General features: G+C 44.9%; 1 protein-coding gene across 4 annotated transcripts in view; it reads left to right on the forward strand.

The window, feature by feature from the left end:
- lef1 (lymphoid enhancer-binding factor 1) overlaps positions 1 to 25510 on the forward strand; it is a 60997-nt gene that overhangs the window by 27194 nt on the left and 8293 nt on the right. Inside the window, exons 4-10 of one of the 4 annotated variants that reach the window (XM_036137592.1) lie at positions 6678 to 6810; positions 11891 to 11981; positions 13548 to 13667; positions 14271 to 14433; positions 15885 to 15992; positions 17782 to 17830; positions 18389 to 18430. In XM_036137592.1, coding sequence (XP_035993485.1) covers positions 6678 to 6810; positions 11891 to 11981; positions 13548 to 13667; positions 14271 to 14433; positions 15885 to 15992; positions 17782 to 17830; positions 18389 to 18423 — 699 coding nt within the window. In that variant the 3' untranslated portion in view covers positions 18424 to 18430. The remainder of the gene's footprint in view (positions 1 to 6677; positions 6811 to 11890; positions 11982 to 13547; positions 13668 to 14270; positions 14434 to 15884; positions 15993 to 17781; positions 17831 to 18388; positions 18431 to 25510) is intronic. The other 3 variants (XM_036137593.1, XM_036137590.1, XM_036137591.1) reach the window with 3 other exon arrangements.

The following is a 25510-nucleotide window of genomic DNA, read 5'->3' on the forward strand; positions in this document are numbered from 1 at the left end:
ACCGTTTTACGGTGCATCTTTTTCCCCCGCAAGGTTTCAGGAAATAATCCAAGATTGGTAGAGAGGAAATTCAGAGTGAAGAGCACTTCTTTATTTGTGTCGTACATTTCAGCAACAAGACAATTCAAAGTTGTCTACATGATGAAGACACATAATAAAGTACATTGCAGTGGTATGATAAAGGACAAACAGCCTGAAATTAATGATGTTTCTGTTTAATAGTTTAAGTATATCAGTCAAAGGCCATAGACCAATGAATGAAGTCAGGGTTTCAGTATTTTATGCAGTTTTCTGAGAGTTTGTTCCAGATTAGTGGAGCATAAAAACTAAATGCTGCTTCTCCTTCGTGACTCTTATTCTAAGGATGCGCATAGAACCAGAAGACCTGAGTGGTCTGGAGGTCTTAGTGAGGTCTTCAGAACCGGGTCCATGTTCTCTACGTTCTTAGTCTTATTGAGGACTTCAGAACCGGGTCCATGTTCTCTACGTTCTTAGTCTTAGTGGAAGGACTTCAGAACCGGGTCCATGTTCTCTACGTTCTTAGTCTTAGTGGAAGGACTTCAGAACCGGGTCCATGTTCTCTACGTTCTTAGTCTTAGTGAGAACTTTAGAACCGGGTCCATGTTCTCTACGTTCTTAGTCATAGTGAGGATGCGGGCAGCAGCGTTCTGGATCAGCTGCAGCGTTCTGATCCACTTTTTAGGCAGACCTGTGAAAACGTTGTTGCAGTAATCGGTTCTACTAAAGATAAACAGATGGATTAGTTTTTCCAGATCCTGCTGAGACATCAGTCCTTTAATCCTGGAAATGTTCTTCAGGTGATAGAAAGTCCACTTTATAATTGTCTTTAGATGCTTTTGGAGGTTCAGGTCTGAATCCATCATTACACCCAGATCTCAGGCCTGATTAGTGGTTTTTAGCTGAAGCAGCTGAAGCGACTGAAGCTGTGAGCTAACTCTTGATCTCTCCTCTATTGGTCCAAAGATTATTACTTCAGTTTTGTTTTCATTCAACTGAGGAAATGATGGCTCATCCATGCATTGCTTTGTTTTCTGCATCCACTCAACACTTGAATGTGTTGATAGTGACCTGGTGTATAGCTGAGTGTTGTCTGCATAGTTAGTTACTAATCTTTGTGTTTGTTATAATTGGACGTATTGGGAGCACATGGATATCAAATGGGAGGGACCCTAATATGGACCCTTGGGGAACCCCACATGTAATTTTTGTCATCTCTGATGTAAAGTTACCTACTGACACAAGTCAGTCCCTGTCCTTCAAGTAAGATTTAAAGACGCCTGACTGAAGGAAGTCAAAGCTGTTGGTCAGCTTTTTTTTTAATTAACCAACATAATGAATAGGAGATCTGAAATGGGCCTCTAACTTTGCAATAAGCAGCTTTTCCAGATTGTTCTTTTCCAACTGTGGTTTAATAATTGCCGTTTCTAAGGCCCGGGGGACGAGTTTATTAAATGAATCCAATCCGATGCTGTGACAGGCGAAAAATGTTAAAGATGTTCTGTGGGTGCAGCGCTGAGACAGCAGGAGGAGGAGCTTAACGGCTGCGTAATGTATTTTAAGAGTTTTTAGGTAATTTGTTATAATAGTGTAATTTTTGTCCAAACTTGTGTTGGATCATGGATTTAGCAGCATGGGAATCCACCAGCGCCACCCGAGCTGCCATCTCCCCAGCTGTTTGTGAAGAGCCTCACACGGTTTCTACACTCTTGATTGTAGCTGCGGGCTCCAAGAGTCCTCATTGCATATAAATTACAGAAGTGGGAAGTGATTATTATAAAATTCCCGCTTTTCCTTTTTTTTCCCCACTCCTCTCTGCAGAAGTGCCATAATTGAGTGGAGCACAAAAGCTGCGCTGTGAGGTGGAAGGAGAAGAGAGGGATGGGTTTAAAACAGACAATATACGAGGGGTGGATGCTTCATGTGCGATGATCTGCAGCCTTTATTGGGCGGCGGCGGTGTGGTGTCAGAAAAATTAGAGCAGAAAGAAAACAGGACCAAATAAGCGAGCCCTTCAGCTGCTCTGCCGCCGGTTTCTGTCACTGGGACACGCTGGAGTGTGTCGTCCACCGAGGGCTTCCTGCCGGCTCCATTTCCGCCTTAAACCACATCTGAAGGACCGGCCAGGCCTGTATCTGATACTCTGAATGGAACGTTTGCCTTTCAGTCGTCTCCCTCTCTCTTCTTCTGCTCGTCCTAAGCAAAGAAAAACATGAAAAGAGAAATCCTAAGCCTATTATTTATCCAGTACAACGAAAAGGGACCTCCAGTACAGCTGCCTTCCACCGGAGCCGAGCTTTCAGAGTCGTGGTGGGAATGAGACGGGATCAGAGCTGTGTCTCTAATTAGTTTGCATTTGAAACTAGTTACATGGTGTTTTGATATTTACACCAATTTCCCAGTTTTTTTTTTCCTTATTTGAAATTATTTGAAACCAGAAGCACATTCAGTCGTTACCTTTTGCATTTATCTGTGCCAACATTTTTTTCCCCCATATACTGTAACGTTATGCAGGTTGATGCCTTCCTTCTGTAGCTTCTGTAGCCTTCAGAAGCTTTTCATAATCAACATTGTTGCATAATAAAAATACACTGAAGTGTAATTTTTATCCAAGATAACATCCAGGAGGGAAATCTAACCATCATTGTAGGGAACCCCTATTGTTCCCAGACTAGAAGGGATTTGTAGTTTATTCGGCAAATTCTTGGCCTGCTCAGGGTTTACTCCCAGAAATCATCCAAAGGGAGGTCCTCAGGATGCGTCAATGTCTGTCTGTCCGTCCATCCATCCAGAGTGCTGTTGGTGAGGCCACCAATCCAAGAGAAGAAGAGAAGCTCCGTGGTAAACTCCCTCAGCCAATGATCTCTGTCCTTGCTTTTATTTTTGCCGATCAGGTCTTGCGTCGTCGTAAAAGCGTCATAAAGCTGTCAGGATGATTCTGTTGGTTGGTCCCCGTCGTCCGTGTAATCGTGGAGCCAAAAAGCCATTTATTCTGTATTGGTCACAGGTCTACAGCCTTCCTCCATGGTAGATTTACCTTTTATTTCTCCCTGAAAGGAAGTTGTTTATTGAGGAGTTGATGAAGAATGGGATTTGACAGCTGGAACCTGGAAGAAGCTCGGCAGATGCTCCTCCAGAGTAGGACAGGTTTTTAGTGGAGGGACCAACTCGTACGTTGGTTATCCACGAGGTTCTTATCTCATTCCCACAGGAGAACAAATGGGAGTGGAGAGGCGTAAAATAATATGGTGGAGAATGCTGTAATTTACCCTCCAGTGTGGGCAAGCCCTGCTCCCCTCAGCCCTGCCTGGTCCCTCCCTTTAGCTTCAGCAGCCTCATTAGGAGGCCTGGCTCTCTTGGGGGACATCGTTGGATACTCCCTCCCGTCTAGATTATCCCGTCACCTCTGACTCTTTGTGACTGGAGGTCAGAGAAGCTGTTTAACCTGAGACTGAGTCGCTGTCCTCTTGGTTCTTCTGTGTTCCCTGAAGCAGGCCGCGCATCGGACCGCAGAGTCCGCCGTGTTTGATGGAGCACCGTGAGGCTGAAAGCCGAACTGGAAAGAGCGGCTGAGTTGGCGGGAGGGATCGGAGCCTGATTAGGGAGCAGGCGTAAACGACGCTTCATTTGGTCGGGGGACGCTCCCGCTTTGTCCTTTCCCTTCCTGATTAGGACATTCCCGAAGGGTGATGGGATGGGGGGGGAGGAGGGGGGGGGGTCTTAAGACGGTGCCAGCCTGTGAGAGGATCACAGGAACTCAGACATTCCAGGCGCCGTGTCTTTGAGTGGTTTTACAAACCCGTGTGTTGGGATGGGGGAACCGGTCAGCGCCTGGCACTGCAGCAACGTCACGTTGGCACGCAAGTAAAAAAAAAAAAAGAAGTTTGTTATATTGTCCCTGTAAGAGAATAACTTTTTAAAGGAACGGTAACCTGTAAAAACACCAAAGTACACTGAGATAACTGACAGCAGGACCTGTTGGACTGAGATACCCTAAGAGAACGTTTCCATTAGCAATTTCAATCAAACACTATGAACTGGTCAGTGAGCTGCTGCCTTTTGCAGACTTTAGCAGATTGGTTTTTTTTTACCTTTTGTTGACTTCTTTTCACTGCAGCCTTAAATATCTGTAAGCAAATATGTCTGCCTTACATCTGTGATCACATGAGATGCTCGTCTGAAGAATGAATCCAACCTGAACCTCAGCAGCAGCCGCCGGCTTGTTAGCAGAGTCATCAACATTTAAAAGGTTACGGTGCAGAAATGGAAAAAAGAAATCTTAAATTTAAAGTTGTTTAAATGAGACACTACTTTGAACAAAGAGTAATGCAGCGGCCCTCCTCCTCCCTACTTTGGTGCTACACTGCAGGTCAGCTGGCTGAAAGATTTAAGCCAGGAATGTTTTTTTAGGCTATATGAGAATATTCCCAGGCTCCTAAACGAGGGAAAAGGGAAATATTTTCCACAATAAGCCCTTAAGCACCAACTATATTTAGGGGTTGGTTATTCTATACTGTTTAAGCGTGTGTATAAAAAAAACAAGATATTATCTAAAACAGACACCTGTAATAATCATAAGTTGTTGCTTTTCTCTCATCTCAAACACTTTGTTTAAATTTTTGGGTAAATCCGGTGATCTCATAAGGTCATTTGGTTTAGTATCTTTGTTGATTCATCTCAACAAACATAGAAATCAGAGTAAATAAAGCTAAATAATCCTTATTTTATTGTAAATTGGACAGTTTTTGTCTTGATTGGGGCTTAACGATGATCTGTGCATCAAATACTAAAAGAGATTTGAGTTTTTGTTGTCCTTTTTTCCTGCACTGTGAGCTCATCGACCAACATCGTGTTATTAATGCCCTTCGTTTTGAGTTTTAATGATTCAGGAAATTTGCATTAATGGAAAAAGGTGGATACTGTTAAAAGGCCTTCATTTTCTGTTGGATTTAACACTCGGTGAGACTAGAAAGAATCTGCAACAACCAACGATGCAGCAGATTCTCTGAAAAGAGTCCAGCTTTGAAGCAGATAATTTTAAGTCTGAGCGCCAGGAGTCCTGTATGTTTTAGATGTTTTCCTGCTTATATACGCTCGCTTTAAATAAACGCCTCATTAGAAAGCTCCTGCAGAGCTAAAGAGATCATTCGACAGTTTTAAATCAGGTGTGTTAAAGCCGGACGTCGGTCTTTGAGGACCAGAATCTCCCGCCTGGATGGAGGAAGGCGTGGCCGTGAGCGTATGCGTATGCGGAGCGCTGCGATGAAGAGGAGCTGAAGTTTTGTTTGGAGACGCAACATTAGGTGCCTAATATTAGAATATGTCCTGATTGTTTGTGTTTCTAAGACCAACAAACATATAAGGGAGAAGGAGATGAGCTGGAGGATCTTTGATGGAGACAAAATGCACTGCAAAAACAGAACTAAAAATAAGTAAAATTTTCTTGAAATTAGTGTATTTGTCCTTGATTTGAGCAGCTAAATAAGATTATATGCCAATGGAATGAGTATTTTTACCCCTAAAATAAGCAAAATAAATATAATGCACTTGAAATGAGATGATGGAGATGAGTTGTTCCTGTTTTAAGTGCATAAATCTTATTCCATTGGCAGATCATTTTATTTACCTGCTCAAATCAAGGATAAATACACTAATTTCAAGAAAATCTTTCTCACTTTTAGTTCTCTTTTTGCAGTGTGAGACGACCAACCTTTAATATCCCGCGTCTCGGACCTCGAAAATGCGTCAAAGCGCGGCTGTAGGATGATGCATTTACAGACTGGGAATGAAGTCAGCTCCTGTGTTTAATGTATTTATTGAATCAGATCAGTGACCAGAGGCGATCGAGGGGAAACTGGCTGTGAGTCCAGTTTTAATAAAGCGGGGTGGGGGTGGGGGGGGGGTGATGGGCGTCTCATCCAGATTTAGCCGTACATCCTGTGGACTCCAGCCCGACTCAGATGGAGGACGGTAGATTTAGCATGGCTGAGTGTTTCCATGTGTGCTGCAGCTGAAGCACATGAGGACAGGCGGTCAGTGTGGGCAGGGGGGGGGGGGAGAGTCAGACCTGTTGTGGACTGGTTTGGCTCTGGGGTCGTCTCTCTGAGTCAGCTGGGGATTGAGGGGGGGGGGGGGTTACAGTCGGGCCACCGTTTGCACGATCCTCCCTCTGCTAAGACATATTCCTGCTTTCTCTCTGCAGTCTCCCCCCTCCCCTCCCTCCTCCCCCCTCCTCTCCTCTTCCTCCCCCATGCCCTCATCTCTCCCTCCCCCGGCTCTGGCTCTGTAATGAACTCCCCTTATTCACCAGCTAATGACTGCCTTTGATCTCCCGCCTCAGACCTCTGCTCCAGCTCTACCTTGCAACTCTCTGATTCCTCCCTCCATGGCTCGCCGTCTCTGCCCCCCCCCCCCCACCCCAGACGAGCTTTCACGCTCCTCCTTGACTTCTTTTCTTCCCGCTGACCTAGGCTAAAACCACGTTGGGAGCTACCGGGCCTAAAGCAGGCATATTTAGAGAATGTTTTTTTTTTCTCTTAGACAAACCCTCAGAGATGTTCTCCACCAGAACGTGGAGGTTCTCTGCTGTAGAACCTTGTGTTGCGTAAAGCAGGTGGAGCTAACGGTTTTTCTTGTTTTCCTGCTTTTTCTTCCCGCAGTCCAACAAAGTTCCCGTCGTGCAGCCGTCCCACGCCGTCCACCCGCTCACGCCGCTGATCACGTACAGCGACGAGCACTTCGCTCCGGGACCGCACTCCGGCCATCACCCCCAGGATGGAGGCAACAAGCAAGGTAGAGAACGCACAGAACGCTGATGGGTGCAACATTAGATGGGCTGCAGTTTATTTCAGTCGGCCGTTTGGGTTTTAATTTTAAATACCGGCCCATGAGAGGTTTACGGAGGTTTTAAGAAGGTTTGGAAATGTCTGAAATGTTCTGTTATACCGGTTTGAAGTGGTTCTAATGGTGCCGTGGTGTTGTCCAGCATTATAGAGCGCTGCCCCGCCCCCACCTGCTGCTGCCGCTACCTCTCACTTCTAATTTAGACAGTTTTGAGGGTTAGAAAATGTTTTTTTTGGCCATGAAAGAACGGCAGCTGACTGGAAGGTGTATGGGAGCAGATAGCCTGACTAACTAAATGGCTAAAATTAGCTTGATTTGCCTGCATTACTGTATAAAGACCAAAAATGGTGAAGCTGGATAATTTCCTGCACAATAAGCATGTTTAATTGAAAACTACGGCTTGCTTTGTTTATTCAATACGTTGTCTGTGCATAAAAACAGAAAATATGACGCCATTTATAGCGTCATATCTATAATGATCAATACATTTTAATATTTAGGCAGCATCCAGAGCGATTGTTGCTTTTTGTTATGAATTGCAGCAGTTCTGTCAAGCTATAAGTTTGTGCATAAATAAATTACTCGAGGTTATCGTACTGTAAAAATCTCGGTTCAGCCTTTGCCTGTTTAGTTAAAATTTCTGCATGGCTACTCGTTGAATTGGCATAAAATGGACGTCAGTGTGAAACACGCAGCCTGCGTAGTTTAAAACAGGCTCTATAAACACAGCAATATGCTTTGATATCTCAGATTCTGTCTGAGATATTAAAGAACAAACACTTCATCATCTTCAGCTGATGGCTCAAGATGCAAACTTTCGTCTTTACCAATGGAAACATCCCGGCTGAACCTTAAGGAGTAATATTACAACTAGTCTAGATCCAGTCAGCCAGGATTTGCATTTCTCCAGGTTGGTAAGCTTTGGTTTTTAATGTTTTCAGCATCTCCTGTTTCAAAACATCTAAAGCCACATATAAAAAAAGCTAATTTTAGGTGAGGATGCAGAGCACCGATCTGATGCAATCGTCTGGGTTTCCTTTTAAATTCTGCTCGTCCCACTTCTTTGAGATAATCAGAATAATTTGACATTAGAGCTGCAGCACGCATCGCACTGCAATCGCTCTTGCAATGTATGCAATATATAGAAAGATTGCATGGAGGCAATATTTAGTGGGCTGTTGTATTCCAGGCATTGGAGCTAGTGCGTCTCCCAGAGGGACTCTCACCGTGGAGGAGGTCAAGGGTCAGCAAGATGACAGGAAAGAAGGAAAAGAGTAGGACAACTGACACATTCATCACTTTAAGATAGAATATGGACCGTACGGTTTTTATAAAACAAGACCAAAAAGGACTTATCGTGCAATTATGATCATGTAAAACAGCTCGGGCCTTAAAATAAACTCTCCGATAACAACAGAGGAGGCATCGTTGAAGCCTTTGATAAAAAGACGTCAAGGTCTGAAACGACGCTTTACCTAAAAATAATGCGGCGACAGATTCTTGAACCCGACTTTCCAACGTAACTCGTGCAGCACTCCAGTGTTTTTTCGCCTTTCTTCAGCTGTCAGCGCTGTCAGGAGTGAGCAGAGACGCACAAACCCCAGCGTGTCACAGTAAAGTCATCCGTCTGTCTGAGCCGGTTTGAAGACGAACCGTCGGATGGCGTTCCGAGCCCCCGCTGCCCCCCCACTCCCCCCCACCCACCTCCGCTCGGCTCTGAGGAATGAGATCAAGCTCGCAGCTCTGACAGCTGCCGAGGAGCTCCTCCGCCGTTTGGACGCGGCCCCTCGGCCCCGCGCTGCAGGAGGCTTCGCCGGCTCCTCGCTGATGCTCGGTGAGGGGGGGAGGGAGGAAGAAGAGGAGCCTCGTCCCGGCACCTTCTAACGTCTTCTCCCTGCGATGATGAAGACGATAAGGACGGGAGCTTCTGAGGGACCGGCTATAAATAACGGCGTGGAGCGGAGATGTAAAGGAGCCGTGCTCCACATACGTCACGCGTCTGCCGACATGTGCTGTGATGTCGAAGCGTGAAAGAACAAACAGGAAACAAACCACAAAAAAAAATAAAAAACAGGGTTTCAGAGAAAATGCTCACCGTTTTACTTTTCACATCAGGTTCTGACAATAAAGAGGGGGAAAAAAAATCCCCCAGAGGGCCTTTCTTCTTCTTCTTCTTCTTTTCGCATTTGATCTGCGGTCTCACAATTCCACAGAAATCCATGTCCAAGCAATCCGGCTGCAGAATTAGCTGCAAATGATTTCCCCAGGCGTATTCATGTGTGTATCGGCGGAGCTAAGCTGAGGATGCTTAAAACCAAATCTCCGTCTTTTTTAGCTGTCCCTCTTGCTCTTTCTCTCCCTCTCGTATCGACCAATGGCTGCTCCCCTTCCTTCAGAGGGCTCAGACTTTGATCTGCTCGTTAATTATGAAAAACAATCATGGATTTTCTCATTATGAGCTGTAATATGCACGGGGCTGCTGTGTGGGATGGAAGGTCGAGGGTAAGGAAGGAGGGAGGGTGGAGGAGAGGCTCTGCTCGTTTTTACATGTGAGATTAAAAAAAAAAAACTGAACATGGGGACTAGAAATGAGAAGATGGAGCGAGTCCACATGTGTCGCTTGTCTTAAGAGGCAACCAGGCTGCAGATGTCTGCTGGGTTTCACTGGCAGCGTGTGGAGAATGAGGTTTCGTACAGGTGAGCGGGACAAGGTTAACACACCAGGGATGTGTACGCCTCCCCCGCTGCTTCACCCCTCGCCTCCTTCCCTTCCCCGAAGGAGTGTGAGCCGGTGGATTAGCGAGCGGGGAGCAGAGCCGTCCACGCTATGAAGCACTGGCTCTGCAGACAGAAGCCTTCCTCTCAACCCGCATCTCTGAGGAAGAGGATGGAGGCCTCCGCAGACCTCAGCGAGGAAATAATGGAGAGACGAATCGGGGCTCCCGCAGAGTTTAATCTAATCTTAAGGCATTGGACCTTTATTTATTTTTATGCATGTTACTGGGTAAGCTGTGCAGCTCTGTGCAAAAGTCTCCTCCTATGTCTTATGGGGACACACTTCTCCTGATTTCGGCTTGAATCGCGGTTGTAAATCACGGCGGCGGCAGCATCATGCTGTGGAGGTGAGTTTGTTCAGCAGGGAAAGAGCTTCTGGTCAAAGTTGAAGGGAAGCTGGAGCTAAATCCTGGATAATCCTGGAAGAAAACCCGACTGAGGCTGCAGGAAGAGGCTGAACGCCTTCCTGCTAAACCTACAGTGGCAGCGTTTGGATAATTTCTGTATTAGAACGGCCCGGTCAGCCTCCACGCCTAAATCCAGATGCTAAGCCGATGTAAGAAACGGATCCGGCTCGGCGGAGCTGGAGCTGTATTTGCAAAGAAAAATCGGCAGGAATTTGTTGTGCCAAATTGGTGGAGACATGACTAAAGGTCTGTAAAGTGCTGACTCGGCTCTGAATGCTTTTTAGGCTTTTATTTCAAAATGAATTTAATGCATTCTATGACTTTTCCATCCCCTTTGTTCATGCATTTGGCAGATGCTTTGCAATCATAAAATCATGATGCGTGGGTACAAAAATACAATGAAACATGATGTGCTAACATAGATGCCGTAGCTAACCTCACTGCATGTTGTGCAGTCTGTGCTTAAAATACTTTAAGAAGTGGAGAAGAACAGAGATTTCTTTGGGCCTAAACAAGATTTTAAGCAAACAAACAGTCGCTAGGGTTCATATATTTGAAGAAACTGGACTAAACTGGTCAGGTGGTGGACTGAAAATGGGTAAAAAAGCAGACAGAACCCAGAGAAAACCCTCCAGACAACCTGGAGAAATGTGTGTCAGGAGAACCTTTAACGGTTTCAGGGGCGTCTGGCTGCTTGGAAGATGAATGCAAAGAAGCGAGGGACGGGTTATTTCAGCAGGAAGTAAAGCAGATGTTTGTCCTCCTGCAGCTCTGTTTTTACTACGTTGTGTCACAAAAATAAACCTCTTGACCTTGAAGCTCAGTAGGAGCTGCAGATTGAGGAGCTTAGTGGGAAAGAAAGCCTCGGCTCTCCAGATTAAGGAAGCAGAGACACTGGAGGGACTCCAGATCTGCACCGATCCTTTCTTTCTCCGTCAGCGACGTGAGATCAGAAGCCATTTTCATACCTGGACATAAGAACTGGAAGCAGGCCTCGCTCTTTTATGCCACGATTACATCTCTGTAGCACCTTTTTTATTGTTGGTCCTGAATTGTGGAATAAGCTGCACATAAGAAAGGCTCCTTCACTGCCCACCTTTGAAACTCACCTTAAAACTCACTATTATTCTTTGGCTTTTAACACTAGCGAGACTTAGTTTTCATTTGAAATTAGTTTTATTGTTTCTTTGAATTGTGTTCATGCATTGTCTTTACATCTTTTTTTTAACAGATGTGTTTTAGCTTGTAGCACTGCAAAAACGGAACTTAAAATAAGTAAAATGTTCTTAAAATTAGTGTATTTGTCCTCGATTTGAGCAGGAAAATAAGATGATTTGCCAATGGAATAAGATTTCTGCACTTAAAATAAGAACAACTCATCTCCATTATCTTGTTTCAAGTGCAGCGTGTCTAATTATCTTATTTTAGGGGTCAAAATACTCATTCCATTGGCAAATCATCTTATTTACCTGCTGAAATCGAGGACAAATACATTAACTTCAAGAAAATCTTACTTATTTTTAGATCCGTTTGTGCAGTGAGCACTTTGTTTCAGCTGTTGGCTGTTTTTTAAGGGCCTTATAAATAAACATGGTAGTACGTATAATAGAGTAAAACCTTAGCGTGTGGACCTTCAGGTCTTTGGAAAACATTGTTGTTGGACAGGAAAGCTTCCTAAAATAAAATAAGCTCCAAAGTTCTGGAAGACCAGGCTAAAAAGATGTGTCTCATTGTCTTAATTTTCCTTTTGGGCGTGTTGTACTGGTTGCTTCGCCTCCACCCTGATGGACGGGGGTTTGTTGCTGTATAACGCGTCTCTTACCGGCGTCTCTGACTGTGTCTTACAGGAATGCCCAGGCATCATCCCGGTCCAGACATGCCCAACTTCTACTCGCTGTCTCCTGGAGGAGTGGGGCAGATCACGCCTCCTCTGGGATGGTGAGTCACAGACGGCACTTAAAGTGTGAGGACCGGGTGATTAACGCTGACACCGAGCCGTCCCTCATCCCTCATCCTGGACTCGGTGTGCCGAGCGGAGGGGAAAGGCCGGCCTGCAGCAGCTGCTCTAGCAGGGAGGTCTGCCTCTGGCTGGCTCTGCAGCGCTGCTGCGGCTCCGACCACACCGCTCCTCTGTGAGCATCCAGCAGATCACCACATGTGTGCCGCTGCATCCCCACGTGGCTGCTTAACCTCCATCAAAGATTTTGGAAGCGCTCGACTCTTTAAGACTCTCTGAGACGCTTTTATAGCCTCTTTTTTCTGTCTGTTTTCTGTCAGGTTTTCTTCCTCCTCCTCTCTCTGTATGTGAGAAGTTTTAGACCACTCGTTCATCCTTTCTTCACCGGATGTCTGATTAACTACAAAATTTTTGGCTCCATTTTTCATTTGGTGGCACTTCTCAACATGAAAATCAACTCAAGATTTTGCAAGTTTTCCAGAAACTTAAAGGATTTTTAAAATGTGGACAATGCTTATAGACCGAAACCACCCAGGAAGCATCTTTATTCACAATTCCTATATCCAGTTAATTGGTTATATTTATGATTTGATCTACATCTTTTTTCATACTAAACAAACTAATAATAAAATACGATTAAAGCCGCCTAAATATATGATGGCGTTATGCAGGTTTTAATTCATTCTGATTGCATTTAAATACAGTAATCGCGGTTGTAACGACACATTTGGCTCACGAGAATGAGATGAGTTTCATATTTTTGAGCTAGAACTGCGCTCCACAGCCGTTTCTTTGTAAATGCAATAGAAGTTTCACAAATCACAAACTGTACGTTGACAGATCTGTGATCGGCGTACACTTTAGTTTTCAAATCGGACTCCCACTGAAAAAACAACCTTCTCTGTGTTTTCACCAAGCGAGTAAAAAAAGCCACCTGGCTGAGGTTTGATCCATCTCAGGTATTTTTGATTTTTGACTTGGAGATGGTTTAAAACAGTTTGCTGTACAGCAAACGTTTTGTTTCTTTCAGCGCTCCCAAACGGTCGTGCTACCAGAACAAAAACAAGATAAAAACTATTTTAAAATTGCTGGGAGCTTCTTTGATGCCAATTTACGCAGATGCCAGGTTTCTATTAATGATGAGTTGGTTTTGGAGAAAGGCTTAACCTCAAAAAGAAATGTCACATTTTAATGTCTTAGTATCTTGTTACACCCTAAACAAAGAGACTTCAGTCAAACGTCCTTTCTGTCCAGACCTGTTTTCTTTGCACTCTAATGCTAAATCTGTTTAATTTCTAAAGCTACATCATCTCAAACCTTATAAAATGCATCCTCTGTTAGTAGAAATACTACAGTTCTTCTGCAACTTTTCCCTCATGCAGATTTATCTCTAAGGCGAATTCGGCTGCTGAGTATTTTAGAATTTGTCTCATTTGGAATCATTTGAAATGCTTTAAAATGTTCACCCAGATTTTTAGATGGTCTTAAACTCAAAGCAAAAAAAAAAAAAAAAAAAAAATCATGTTTGGCTTTGATTATTCCTGCAGGTTCTCTCACCACATGGTGCCCGGCCCCCCTGGCCCCCACGCCACAGGGATCCCTCATCCAGCCATCGTCAACCCGCAGGTCAAGCAGGAGCCGCCACATGAAAGTGACATCATGCACATGTGAGTCCAGCGACGCTTTTTAAATCCTCGCACCGTTTCTGAGGCGGCAGACTACCGAGCTTTGCAGTCGAGGGCAAAACTACGTCACAGGCTTCGCTGTTGGTCCCCTGATGTGAGCTGATAAGCAGCCGAAGGGCCGCGCTCCTCTGATAAGTGACCGAGAGCCCACAGATTAGCTTTGCATGTGTGCAGAGGGCTGGTTTCCCATGTCCACACGCTCACTGGTGCCATGAGGGAACGAGGAGAGGGAGGAGAGCGCTTCTCACTGGGGGGAATTCAGCATTTGGGTTTTAAGTAGTTTCCAATGTTTTGTGGACAAAGTTTGGTTGCCATTAATGGTGAAGTAATCTCTTCGCATGAAGGACTGCGAGTGTGCAACTGCACATGATTAAAGAGGCAGGAGGCCATGGCGTGGCAGGGCTTCTCACGCTGCCTCGCCATTGGCCGGGAGCAACCAGACCCATTTGTCGACATTGTGGCACCGCAATTTCTTCCCTGTGCAGCGCCGCTCTTTTTTTTTTATAGTCTCTCTTTTCTAACCGTTTCCTTTCGGGGTTTTTTTGTTGTTTTTTTTTTTTTCACCTCCGTCCATGCCGTCTGCAGGAAATCCCAGCACGAACAGAGAAAGGAGCAGGAGCCCAAAAGGCCGCACATCAAGAAGCCGCTAAACGCCTTCATGCTCTACATGAAAGAGATGCGTGCAAATGTGGTCGCCGAGTGCACGCTGAAGGAGAGCGCCGCCATCAATCAGATCCTGGGACGACGGGTACGTCACGCGCTCGCTCGCTCGCTCGCTCGCTCGCTCGCCGCTCCTTTTCTATCCCACACATGTTTTCTGCTCTTTATACGCCGATCGCCCAGAGATCACAGGTCAGGATCCTGGAAACGCGAGTGGCTGAGCGAGTACAAAGCCTTCCGTCTGTGTTAAGACGGTGTGTTTTTCAGTCTGTGATAATGATTGGCCGAGCCAATTACTGCAGATACAGACCTCTGTCAGAGTGCGTGCCGTAAAATCTGCCTGGATAATGGCGCAGTTGCAGACGCGTCCCTTTAGAGGACTGGCAAAGGGGCGGATCCGCAGAGCCGCGTTAAAAGCCTTAACGATCCGGCAGCTCGCCTCGGTTTGTGGCCTGCAGACGATAATTGCTCAGCTGACGGTTTTAATAGAAAGTGACGCTAAATTAGCAGCCATGTTTTGATATAACATCGGTTATTATACCATAATAACCACCATATATATCCACCAACACAAACTTCTCAGCCACGTGCAAAATGTCACTTTAGGTTAAGTGAAGAAAATATTGTCCACTAATGGAGCCAACATGAGTGTTTAAAAAAAAAAAAAAAAAAGTTTCTCTGTTATTATCCAGACGGAACTGTTTTTTTTTGTTTTTTTTTCAAACAATCCAAAAATTATCCAGAGTAGTGCCGTCATGGATTGAAATGTCCTACCAAAGTGGAAAAGTTAATGATAAAATAAAGTTTCTGGGAAGCATTAGGACTAACACAACCTGCCTGCTTGGCATTAGTATTTATATCTTTGTTGATTTCTGTGTTCTTATTTGGATGAAGATTGTCTCTTTTTCTAAACAGCATGAAAATAGTTAATAGATATGATTTAGATCTGTTGACAATGCTGATAAGGATTAAGAAAAAAGCTAAAAAAAAATAAATGATTCTCTATTTGCAGCAACATAACCTCACCATGAACACTGAAAAAGGCCTTCATCAATTGGACTTCATGATTTTTCTTTTTTATTGCCGTTGTCTGCTATTAAAATTCCCTTTAAAATTGAAGCATTTTTAAAGTGATTCTTTTATTTTAAGCATCTATGAGCATTTAATTAAGAATCAATGACTTGATGTGAAGCAGTGGCTCATTTCGTGGCATTTAACTAAAGATGTGTTTCTGATTTTTATAAATCAGGACATTTCTGTAAGAAAATGACTGAAAAATGTTTAAAACTAGCAGAACTGACTGTGATAAACAAAGCTGCACAAGGAGCCCCCCCTTCTGCTGCAGGAATTAACATTAATTTTAAGACATTTTAAATTATAAATATGCTGGATATGTCAATAGATCATTTACATCAGATTTCTTTCTTTTGTTGTGTTTTTTTTTTTTTTTGGACGATTCACAGTTTCTTGACTGAATACTCAACTGCATGCCATCAATTAACGGCATTCCTCCTCTAATCTCTCTTTGTGCTGTAACAGTGGCACGCTTTATCTCGGGAAGAGCAAGCTAAGTATTATGAGTTAGCCCGCAAGGAACGGCAGCTCCACATGCAGCTCTACCCCGGCTGGTCCGCTCGAGACAACTATGTAAGTATGACCAGAACAGACCGGCAGCGGTGCGCGTGCGTGCGTGCGTGCGTGCGTGCGTGTGTGTGTTCGTTGCTGTGGGTTTTGTGTGTCTGTGTTGTGCGGTTTAGTCTTTAAAAATAATAAAAAAAAGGCACACGCACATTAATTCAGCGGAGCCTTTCTCCGTGCTAATGGGGCCCGGCCTGCAGAGCCTTTGTTTCTGCATAATGTGTAATTCATAGCAGCGTGAGGATACCGTGCGCACAGAGATGGATGTTGGGATCACGGCGATTATTATTGTCACTGTGAGCGAAAATTGCCTTGTAATGGTGATGCTGGTCTTTGATGTGCCGTATCGGCGCAGAGCTTCAGATGTAGAAGCAGCTGTTAGAGCGAGCCGAGGAGGCCGGGCTGTTTCTCCCAGCGTTCACCTCTGCTCCCCCCCCCCCCCCCCCCCCCCCCCCCCAGCTGCTCGTTTTGTTTTCTGTGTGCCTCAATCAGCAAAGCTTAGGACCAGCGGCGTTACTCAGAGCAAACTTCTACGCTAAAGTATTAACGAGTTTGTCTCAATGCAGCCACACCGCCTGGATCGGTCGCTCGCCAAGCCTTTTTGAGGTCTGCTAAAGTTTTCTCTGGACTTTTAAAACATGATCAGATGAATCCTCGACAAGTTGAGCTCATAAAATAAAGAGTTTTGCTCCACAAACGGTGCCAAGGAGAAGAGGCAACATGCAGCCGGAGTCCAAAGAAAACTTTAGACTTTCTGAAGGCCTGATTGACACCAGCTGAAACGCTCCGTTTAAAAGTGACTTTTGCCCAGTCCTGTGTGACTTTAGGTGTGTGTGTGTGTGTGTGTGTGTGTGTGTGTGTGTGTGAATGTGATGCGTGGGAAGTTTTCTGAGAGAGAGCACCAGCTTTTATTAAAAGTGTGGCTCCGGCACTCACCTTCACTCCACCACCGAAGCGCTTTGTGGTGTTTACCTGCCTCCCCTCGGACGTCGACAGCGTTCCTCCTCTTTCTGCCTCCGCCGCTCTGCCGCCGACATGCAACTCTGAGGGGGACCTCTCGGCTACGGGTCCAGGTGCCGCCGTTTTTTATTCCCAGCGTCAGAGAGATGACGGCGTGACTGCGTCTGTGTCGTCAGCTGTAGACCGGAAGCATCTCTCGCCTGGAAACCCCTCGCTGGCCCAGAGAGCCTGCAGCGTGCACGCTCCGGCTGTGCAGCGCCTCTCTCATCCTTTTGCTGTTCATCCACACTCGCTCTGTCCTCCTCCCCGCCTGCCGCAGCGGCAGAAGGCAGATTAGCTCATGAATAAGTGGATTAGACGACTTTGCAGCAGGAAACCAAAGTGCTTCTCATATTTGACTAGAGCGACTCTTCGCTGCTATCTATACCTTTAGTACCCCCCTTTGGGGATTTAACTGGAACTATAAATCCTCACATGTCCTTACTGGAAGGAGAGCGCCGTCTCTCGCAGAGGATACTGCTCTAATTTTAGAGAATACTTTAATTTGCTCTTAATGTTTGCCATCTTTGGGACTTCAGAGGTAGACAGAAGGGTGACGGGAGCATAAACGTCTCCCTCTGCTCGGCTGAGAAAGTAGGAGACTCTCAGATCGGGCTCCAGGTCGGCCGTCCCCCCCCTCAGAGTTGCAGGTTGCGGTGGACTCCGGAGTCTGGGGTTCTGCTGCTCGGATGCCCAGCAGGGGATGAGTGAACATGGCAGTCAGCAGCAGGATATCCGAGTGGTCTAGTGAGCGTGAGTGCTGGAGCCACACTTTATGCGTTCCTCTGTATATTTTTAGGGGAAGAAGAAGAAGCGGAAGAGGGAGAAGATGCAGGAAACGGCCACAGGTGAGCGCGCTGCCTGCCTGTTTGTTTGTTTGTTTGTGGATTCTTTCTTTTTTTGCATTTAGGAGTTTGGGGATTAATAATCTGTTAGGGCTTTGCTGTATAATTATATCCCATTAAAATGGGGCTAAATGCAAATCAAAGTGAAGCCAAATGTGATCCGAATTCATCAACCATCAGCATTCTGACCCGGCTTGTTTTTTTGTATCCCGAACATCCCCTTATCCATTCATTCTTTATCCCGTCGGTGCCTCCATATATTACACCTACTTTGGGATTAGTCTGTCCTTTTCTTTGGAGTACTTACTTAGATTGTGGGCTTTGCACTATTTTTCTGCCTGCTGCACCACAGTATGTCTCTCTGCTGACCTTGTTTATCTGCGCTTTTAAGCCTCCTCTTAGCTCTGCAGCTGTAATCCACTGAGAATTACACCTGAGGTTAAATGTCAGTATTTTCATGGTCTGTACACTGTGTGAGTCCACGTGGACGGCTATCGTCCAGATACGTAAAAAAAAAAACAAAAAAAAACGACTAAATTTTAAAGATGCAATTTTCTGCAGGTACAGGCCAGAGAATGAAAACGGCGTACATCTGAGAATATGGTAAGACACCACCTCTATGCCCTCCCTGTCTGGTTAATTCATGTCAAGTTTCCTTTTTAAACTGTTAAACGCTGACTTCAGAGCTTGTGCTCACAGACTAATCCTAAACAGGTCCACCATAACCTCACCACAGTCACTGTTCGACAATTCCTGCATGTGAGTGTGTGTCCTGTCCTGTTCTGTAAAACGAGTCCAAACCATGGAAGGTTTGACTCGTTACCGTTGGATTTGACTCTCGTTATCTGGTCTGTGAATGAATACAACGTTGCAAAGCGTCTAATTTGTGCTAGCTTTTTTTTCTGTTAAGAAATTAAAGTTTAGAGTCTAACCTAGGTTTGTGACCAGGATGAGAGGTGCGTCCTCCGTGTCTGCGTCCAGCAGACTCTGGTTTCCTGATGCCTTCTCTGGGTTAGGGACACCAGGATGGGACAGGAGATGGACAGATGGAAGAGCGATGAGGGCAAATCAGTCGCTTCATTTGTGGTGTGGAGGTTGGGCTCCAGATTTACCCGTCCATCTAAGCTCCAGCCCCCACCTAAGGCTATGAGACGTGGGTCAACACCTGAAGCACGAGACGGTGGCTGTTGTGAGTTTAGAGTCCGGCATCTTATTCAGATATCCAGGTACCTGGGTATCTTCCCTTTGAGGTTTTCTGGGCTCATCCGGCTGGGAAAAGACCCCAAAGAAGGGGCTGTACTTTTCAGAGGGATGACATCCTTTCTGGTCTGAGAAGTTCTTCAAATTCTACCCTGAATTTGTTACGCAACTGACCTGATCTCAGATTAGAGGAAGACAATGGAAGAAGCATAAAAGGCTACCAAAAGAATCTAGCAACCCTTGTTTCAAAATAAGACTCTCCAAACTCAACTTGTTGTAAACCCTCTACCAATTTAAACCAGTCTTTATTTCTCTTTAAGGAATACAATATAAGAAAGCACGTATTTTGTCACCTTCTTTATTATTATTATTATTATTATTATTATTATTATTTATTATTTAGTAGAGGAACAGAGGTGACGTCACTGCATAGATGGAAGAGCAGTTGTTGCAAAACACAGATTGATTGAGTTGATGTTTTAAGCCGTCTCAGGTTAGCAGTTAGTACAGTAAGCTTGACTAACTTTAGACATGAACCTTAATGTTCCCAAGAGAACGAAACACGCCAAATGAACATTTCCAAATCCAAGGTGGAAGCTCAAAAAGGGTAAAACAGGAAGTGCCGCTGCTCTAGCATGCTCAGCCTTCCTGTTACCTGCTGAAAATCATGAGCTCTCTTTTTCAGCCTCAATAAATCACACGTTTGAACATGTTTGGAATAATAGTTTCCTTCAAAATAGCCCCCGCCCCCTTCTCTGGACTTAATCAGATTTTATTTTAGACAGATTTTGACTTTTCCTCACTCTGTTTCTACCACTTTTTGGCAGCGTTTAAGTACGGTGAGGTCGCTGATCAGGGAAATAATTTGGATTTTTGAGTTTCAGTCACCAGGCTGGTCACCAAACAGAGGGGAAAAAGCCCAGTTTTGGTCACCTACCAATTTCTAGTGCCTCTGAATGTGTTGTTGATGCGTCTAGCTTTCAGTAAAATCAAAAATTGGCAGGTCAGACCTGGAGTCGGCCTAGAAAACGTTGCATCTCTCCCCAACAACACGATCTGACGAGCCTTGAAAACGGACTTGGAACATTTTGTTTTATTGCTGCTGGTGGCTCGGATGTCGGCTCAGCCCCATATGGACTACATATGTGGGCCTTTTTATAAAGCAGAACAGGTTAGATGAAGCCTTATTTTGGGTGGATGGGGGCTGGCGCTTAACGAGCTGCTGCACCTTAATAAGGTTTCATGGCTCCGGGGGTCTGAAGGAGTTTGAGAAGCTCTGAAAACACAAGCGACGTGTTTATTTAACACGGAGGAGTAGCGTCATGTCAAATGTTGCCCTGTTGTTTTCTCCTCTGTTCTGTATGTATCACCCCCCCCTCCCCCTCCCCCCCCCCCACCCCCCCGCCAGCCGCCGGTTTTCCTTCTCCGTCTCCCTGCCAGTGTGGCAGTATCCCGTTATTCCGCCTCCATGAAAAGCCGGGCAGATGTGACAAATCGGCACAACATCTCAAAGGTTTTCCACTTGATCGATTCCTGACCCAGTGGCTGTCTCTGAACCCAAAATTGGGCCACCCTTCTCTCCCCATTGTCTTCTTTTTTTATATATACAAACAGCCGGTTTTCAAAGCGCAGTCAGCGCAGGCACAAAAAAAAAAAAAAAAAAAACACTTTATCTCTGATCCAATAATTAGCAGCGCCTAGCCGCAGCGGGATGGACACCCCGGCTGATTCTCAGTGACAGCCTTAAACTAATATGCATAATACCGAGGATACTGCCACAACTCCCCAAGCCCTCAATTTATGCAGATCCCAGGGAGCTGGATTGAGGTTAGCCTGCTGTAGATGCCAAAAGCATCTTTAAATGAACTCGTTTGTCTGTTCCTTTTCATCCGTCCCATCTGTCTCTCTTTCTGTTTCAACAGTCGGGGAGAGGCGTTGTTAATAACCTGTTCCTTTAATTGATTCTTCAATTAACTTCCAACATTTTTTTTCTTCCTTTTTTTTAAAGTCGTAATGAAGACGATTAAAATGATGATGTGAACGTTGGAGTTTAGGGAAATGTGCAAAAGTATAAAGCCACATCTTAAGTCTTCGTTTTGCCTCCAAACAGCTGGACTTTCTTGCAGTCGTCAAGATAATTTAATCGATAGATTTTGCAGCTGTTTTAAGGTTTTAAAGTTTTCCTTTGGACTTTGGCTGCTTCATTCCTTGTAGTTGAAGGGTTTGTGCAGTGTGAGCGTGAGACAACGGAGAAGAAAAGCTTCGGTAATGAAAATTAGGGATCAGCATAAATAAGGAAAACACCTTATTATTTCTGTGTCCCAACAGGTGAAAATTCTCTAAATAAATGGTTAAATATTGGTTAAATAATGTTTTAGTTCAGATTTAGTGCAAATTGTTAAATAACCTTCTGTCTAAACAAGTCTTTCTATGGGAAATTGCCCAGGGCGGCATTTTTAAAACAGAGTTAGTTTCATTCACACACATTCACAAACCAAACCGTCGACTGTGATGTGTTTTAGGATTCTTTGACAGGCTGCTGGTAGAAATAAAAGGGCAGAACATTTAAATCTGCTTCGTTTTGCTTTTGTTTTATCGGTAGTTCGACCCGAAACTGGGAAGCTTTTTTTCTGCTTAGAAGATTCGTGTCCCAGAGTTAAGAGGCTTACACAAAAGAAATCCACAGAAACTGATCAGAAACTGAGTAAAAAATAAAAAAGCAGGCAATGTCTGAATGAAAAACTGGAGGAGTGCCAATCAAGAACGCCTTAAATTTCTTTGAGAACGTGACTTTTATTTTAAAGACCTTGGAATATAGAAATAATTATGGACATTTATACTTTACTGTAATGTTTTCTGTACAATTTAAAACCTTGGAAGTACTAAGAGCAATATCCATGTTTTCTATGTTATTCTAATTCCATATATCCGTTTTATTTATGAAGCGCATTGTTTAAAAAACAAAAACAAATTAGTTTAACCAAAGTTCTGTACAGTACTAAAAACGATCAAACCAAGACACAAGTATTGATAAGAAAATTGAACAAGAAAACAATTAACAGCAGAATAATCGCCAAAACTGTGTCAGAAGTCCGTAAAATCAGTGAGTTTTTAAGAGAGGTCTAAAAACGGCAAGAGAAAAAGCCTTTCTGACACGGTCTTTTTGTCTGGTTGCCGGTTAAAAGATGAGCAGCAGCGTTCTGAACTAGGGCTGGACGGTAATTCAATAACAATATATATCGTTCCATAGAATAAAAGGGTCAATAAAAAGATCAATACTACATTTTTCCTTCCTTTTTCATTCTACCCTATCATGTACGCAGTATTAGCCATTAAATCCTCCCAGCCAATCACAACGCAGACCCAGGAACGCTCTGTCACTAAGCCCCGCCCCCTTCACAGAGTTCAGAGAGCATGTGTTCTTCTTTCTTTTTTTTAAAAAAACTTGTGGTTTTGGTAAAAAGTTGGTTGAATAAAGGGTTGAGTTTGAGTTCAGTGTTTGTGTCGGTATCTAAAAACAGGTCGCTAAGCTGCATAAAATGGCCAGAGCTGCACGTAAAATATATATTTAGAATTTGTTGATAATTAGGGATATCGATCAATATGATTTGTTTTTTATCGATACGTTTTTTCCCCTATTCTGAACGAGCTGGAGGCGCACTGCAGTAACCTAGTCCAGCTGGTAAAACTGTCGCCTTGCAGCAGAGGTCCTGGGTTTGAATCCCGGCCCGGAGTCTCTCTGCACCCATGAGTTCTCTCCGGGTACTCCGGCTTCCTCCCACGGTCTGAAAACATGTCGGGTTCTCTGGTCTCTCCAAACTGCCTTTAGGTTTAGCGTGTTGTGCTCTGCGTCTCCATGTTGGCCAGTGAAGGACCAGTCCAGGCTTACCCCCCCCCCGCCTGGAGACAGTAACCAAACCCGCCCACCCCCGTGACTCGGCACAGATAAGCAATGGATGGATAGTGGAGCGGTGATAAACACCCAGATTATGATCTACAGGTCGTGTTTTGACATGACGGGTTTTATTTTGGTAACCTTGCATAACTGTAGGAATCTTTCCTGCACTGCTGATCTGCTGGTTTGGCACGAAACCTGAATCTGCCGTTAAGGCCCAGAACGACGGTTTCTAGACTGAAAACTTTTCTTAAAGTCCCCCGGGGGGGAAGCCAGGAAACTGTTGATCTGGAGTAGAAACCGCACTTGTTGAGGTGAAAAGATGAAAGGAGCTCAAAGCTAAACTTTTTAGGTGCTGAGCTACGGGTCAATGAAAACTAAACAAACGTCTGGCTGCTTGGACAAAAACCTAAAACAGAACCAGAGGGATGACTCGTTGTGAGGAGTTAGCTGCATATCTTCTGTTTTTTTCCCCCCGGCTCAGTGTTTGATAATCTGTCCAGCGGAGCCGCTCGTCTCCTGGTGGCTCTCTGCCACCTCGGCCTCCTCTTCTCGCTCCCTTCCTCCTGCCTCCAGCCACGCCGTTGGCCTTTTGTCTGAGTCAGCCGCTGTGATGCTTATCTGCTTTCCCCCTCGCTTCACACCTTAACACAGCTGGCTTTTTAAACCGGCTAAAACAAAAGAAAACAAAAAAAAAACCTCCAGATCCTTCTCTTGTTTTCCGTCACATCCCGGATGTCGCTCTAAAACAAAACTCTGCAATTAACGGCTAATGCTGCTGCTCCGGATAATATAATGAAAGTGTTGTTCTGGCTCCGGCGGCCCCTCCCCGCCATCCTGGACTCGATGGAAGCCGTGCCGTCGCTCCGATCCCTCTGATGTGAGCAGCCAGAAGTCAGCTGTCAGACGTCTTTGATGAGAAAAGAGGACGACAGAGGGAGCGTGTGTGTGTGTGTGTGTGTGTGTGTGTGTGTGTTAGGAGAAAACAGGCCAAACGGAGGAAAAAAAAAAACCTCGAGTTTAGCCAATCTCTCCCAGCTGCCACTCATCCTCCAGTCTCCATCCCCAAACTTTGTCCTGCTTTCTCTCTGAGCCTCATCCCGACACACAACAGTCGCGGATCGAAGCAGCCAGCCGCACACCCCGGCTGCAATTAGGCGAGATTCAGAGTCTGCCTCCATTTTTTTCCCCGAGCCGCTTCAATTTGACACTGAGCCTCTGGGCCAGCGCGGCACAGCCCAGTGCCTCCACACCCTGCCTTATTAGTGACCCCCGCGTAATTAGGAAAAGGACTCTGGATCCGCGGGAAAAAGACGACCGGGGGGGACTTGCTTTGAGCCGCGAATGCAAAGCGAGAGGATGTTTACCTTCCAAACCGGTGGGATAGCTGGAGGTGGGAGGTGGAAATCTGGACCCGAAACGGAGCAACACCTCGGCTAATGTTTCTGGCGTTAGGAAATGGAATAGGAAGTGTTCTTCCTCTTCCCCCCCCCCCCACCCGACCTTTTACAAAGCACGCTGTGTTGGCTGAAACGGCCCTCTCAGCGCTCAGTTTGAGCCTGCATAATTAAAGTTTGTGGAGCGCTCACACCAAGGAGGCGCTGCCGGCCCACCGGCTTGTTTAGACTGGAAGGCAGGGTTTGTTTTGATGGAGCCACGGGCCCATTGTGCTCAGGTTTGGCCAGCTGCAGTAACTCTATGAGGGTCCGCTCTTGTTGCTTTTTGTCATGTCTTCTCTGCTTCCTCTCCCTCCCTGAGACTCCTCAGGGCCCTGCAGTCTTTCATAAGGGGTGGAGAGTTGTGGACCTCCTAGATCAATTCAATTCAATGTTATTTATATAGCGCCAAATCATGAAACATGTCATCTCAAGGCACTTTACAAAGTCAAGTTCAATCATATTATACAGATTGGTCAAAAATTTCCTATATAACAGGGTGCTTGCGCAAGTCTTGAAAGTCTTAATAAGTATGGAATTTTGAAACACTGTTTTCCAGACCTTGAAAAGTCTTGAATTTTGTGTGAAAGTCTTAATAAAGTATGGGAAAAAAATGTATGGTAGAATTTTACAGTATGCTCAAAGGCATTGTGAAATGAGAAATGGGAAGGTAGGCTATAAAACTATAATTTTACTAACTGGTCACGTACTGTATTAGCCTAATGGAATCAAACACTTGTTTGATGTGAAATTCATGTACTTGTGATTTTCATGTTTTGAAACCTTTTCATCAGAAAAAGCATAATTTACTGTGAATAGTGCATTTGTTCATTGAATACTAGCCTATAAAAATTAACATTTCTAATAAACAGTTTGTACAATCTCAACCAATGAAGTAGGCAGTAGGCACACAAGTATACAAGTACATAAAGTTAAGGTCTTGGGGAAAAAAAATATCAGTTTTAAAAAAAGTCTGGAAAAAGTCTGGAATTTTAATTTGGAAAAAGAGCAAGCACCCTGTATAAGGAAACCAGTTGATTGCATCAAAGTCCCGACACTCCCTGTCTGTGGACGCGGCCCCTCCGTGCTGCTGTGCGTGGACGACGGTTTGGCTCGTTTGCTTCCAGGTCTCGCGGCAGAACGAGGCGGAAG

Source organism: Fundulus heteroclitus, chromosome 5 (genome assembly GCF_011125445.2).
Source record: "Fundulus heteroclitus isolate FHET01 chromosome 5, MU-UCD_Fhet_4.1, whole genome shotgun sequence".
NCBI lineage: Eukaryota > Metazoa > Chordata > Actinopteri > Cyprinodontiformes > Fundulidae > Fundulus > Fundulus heteroclitus.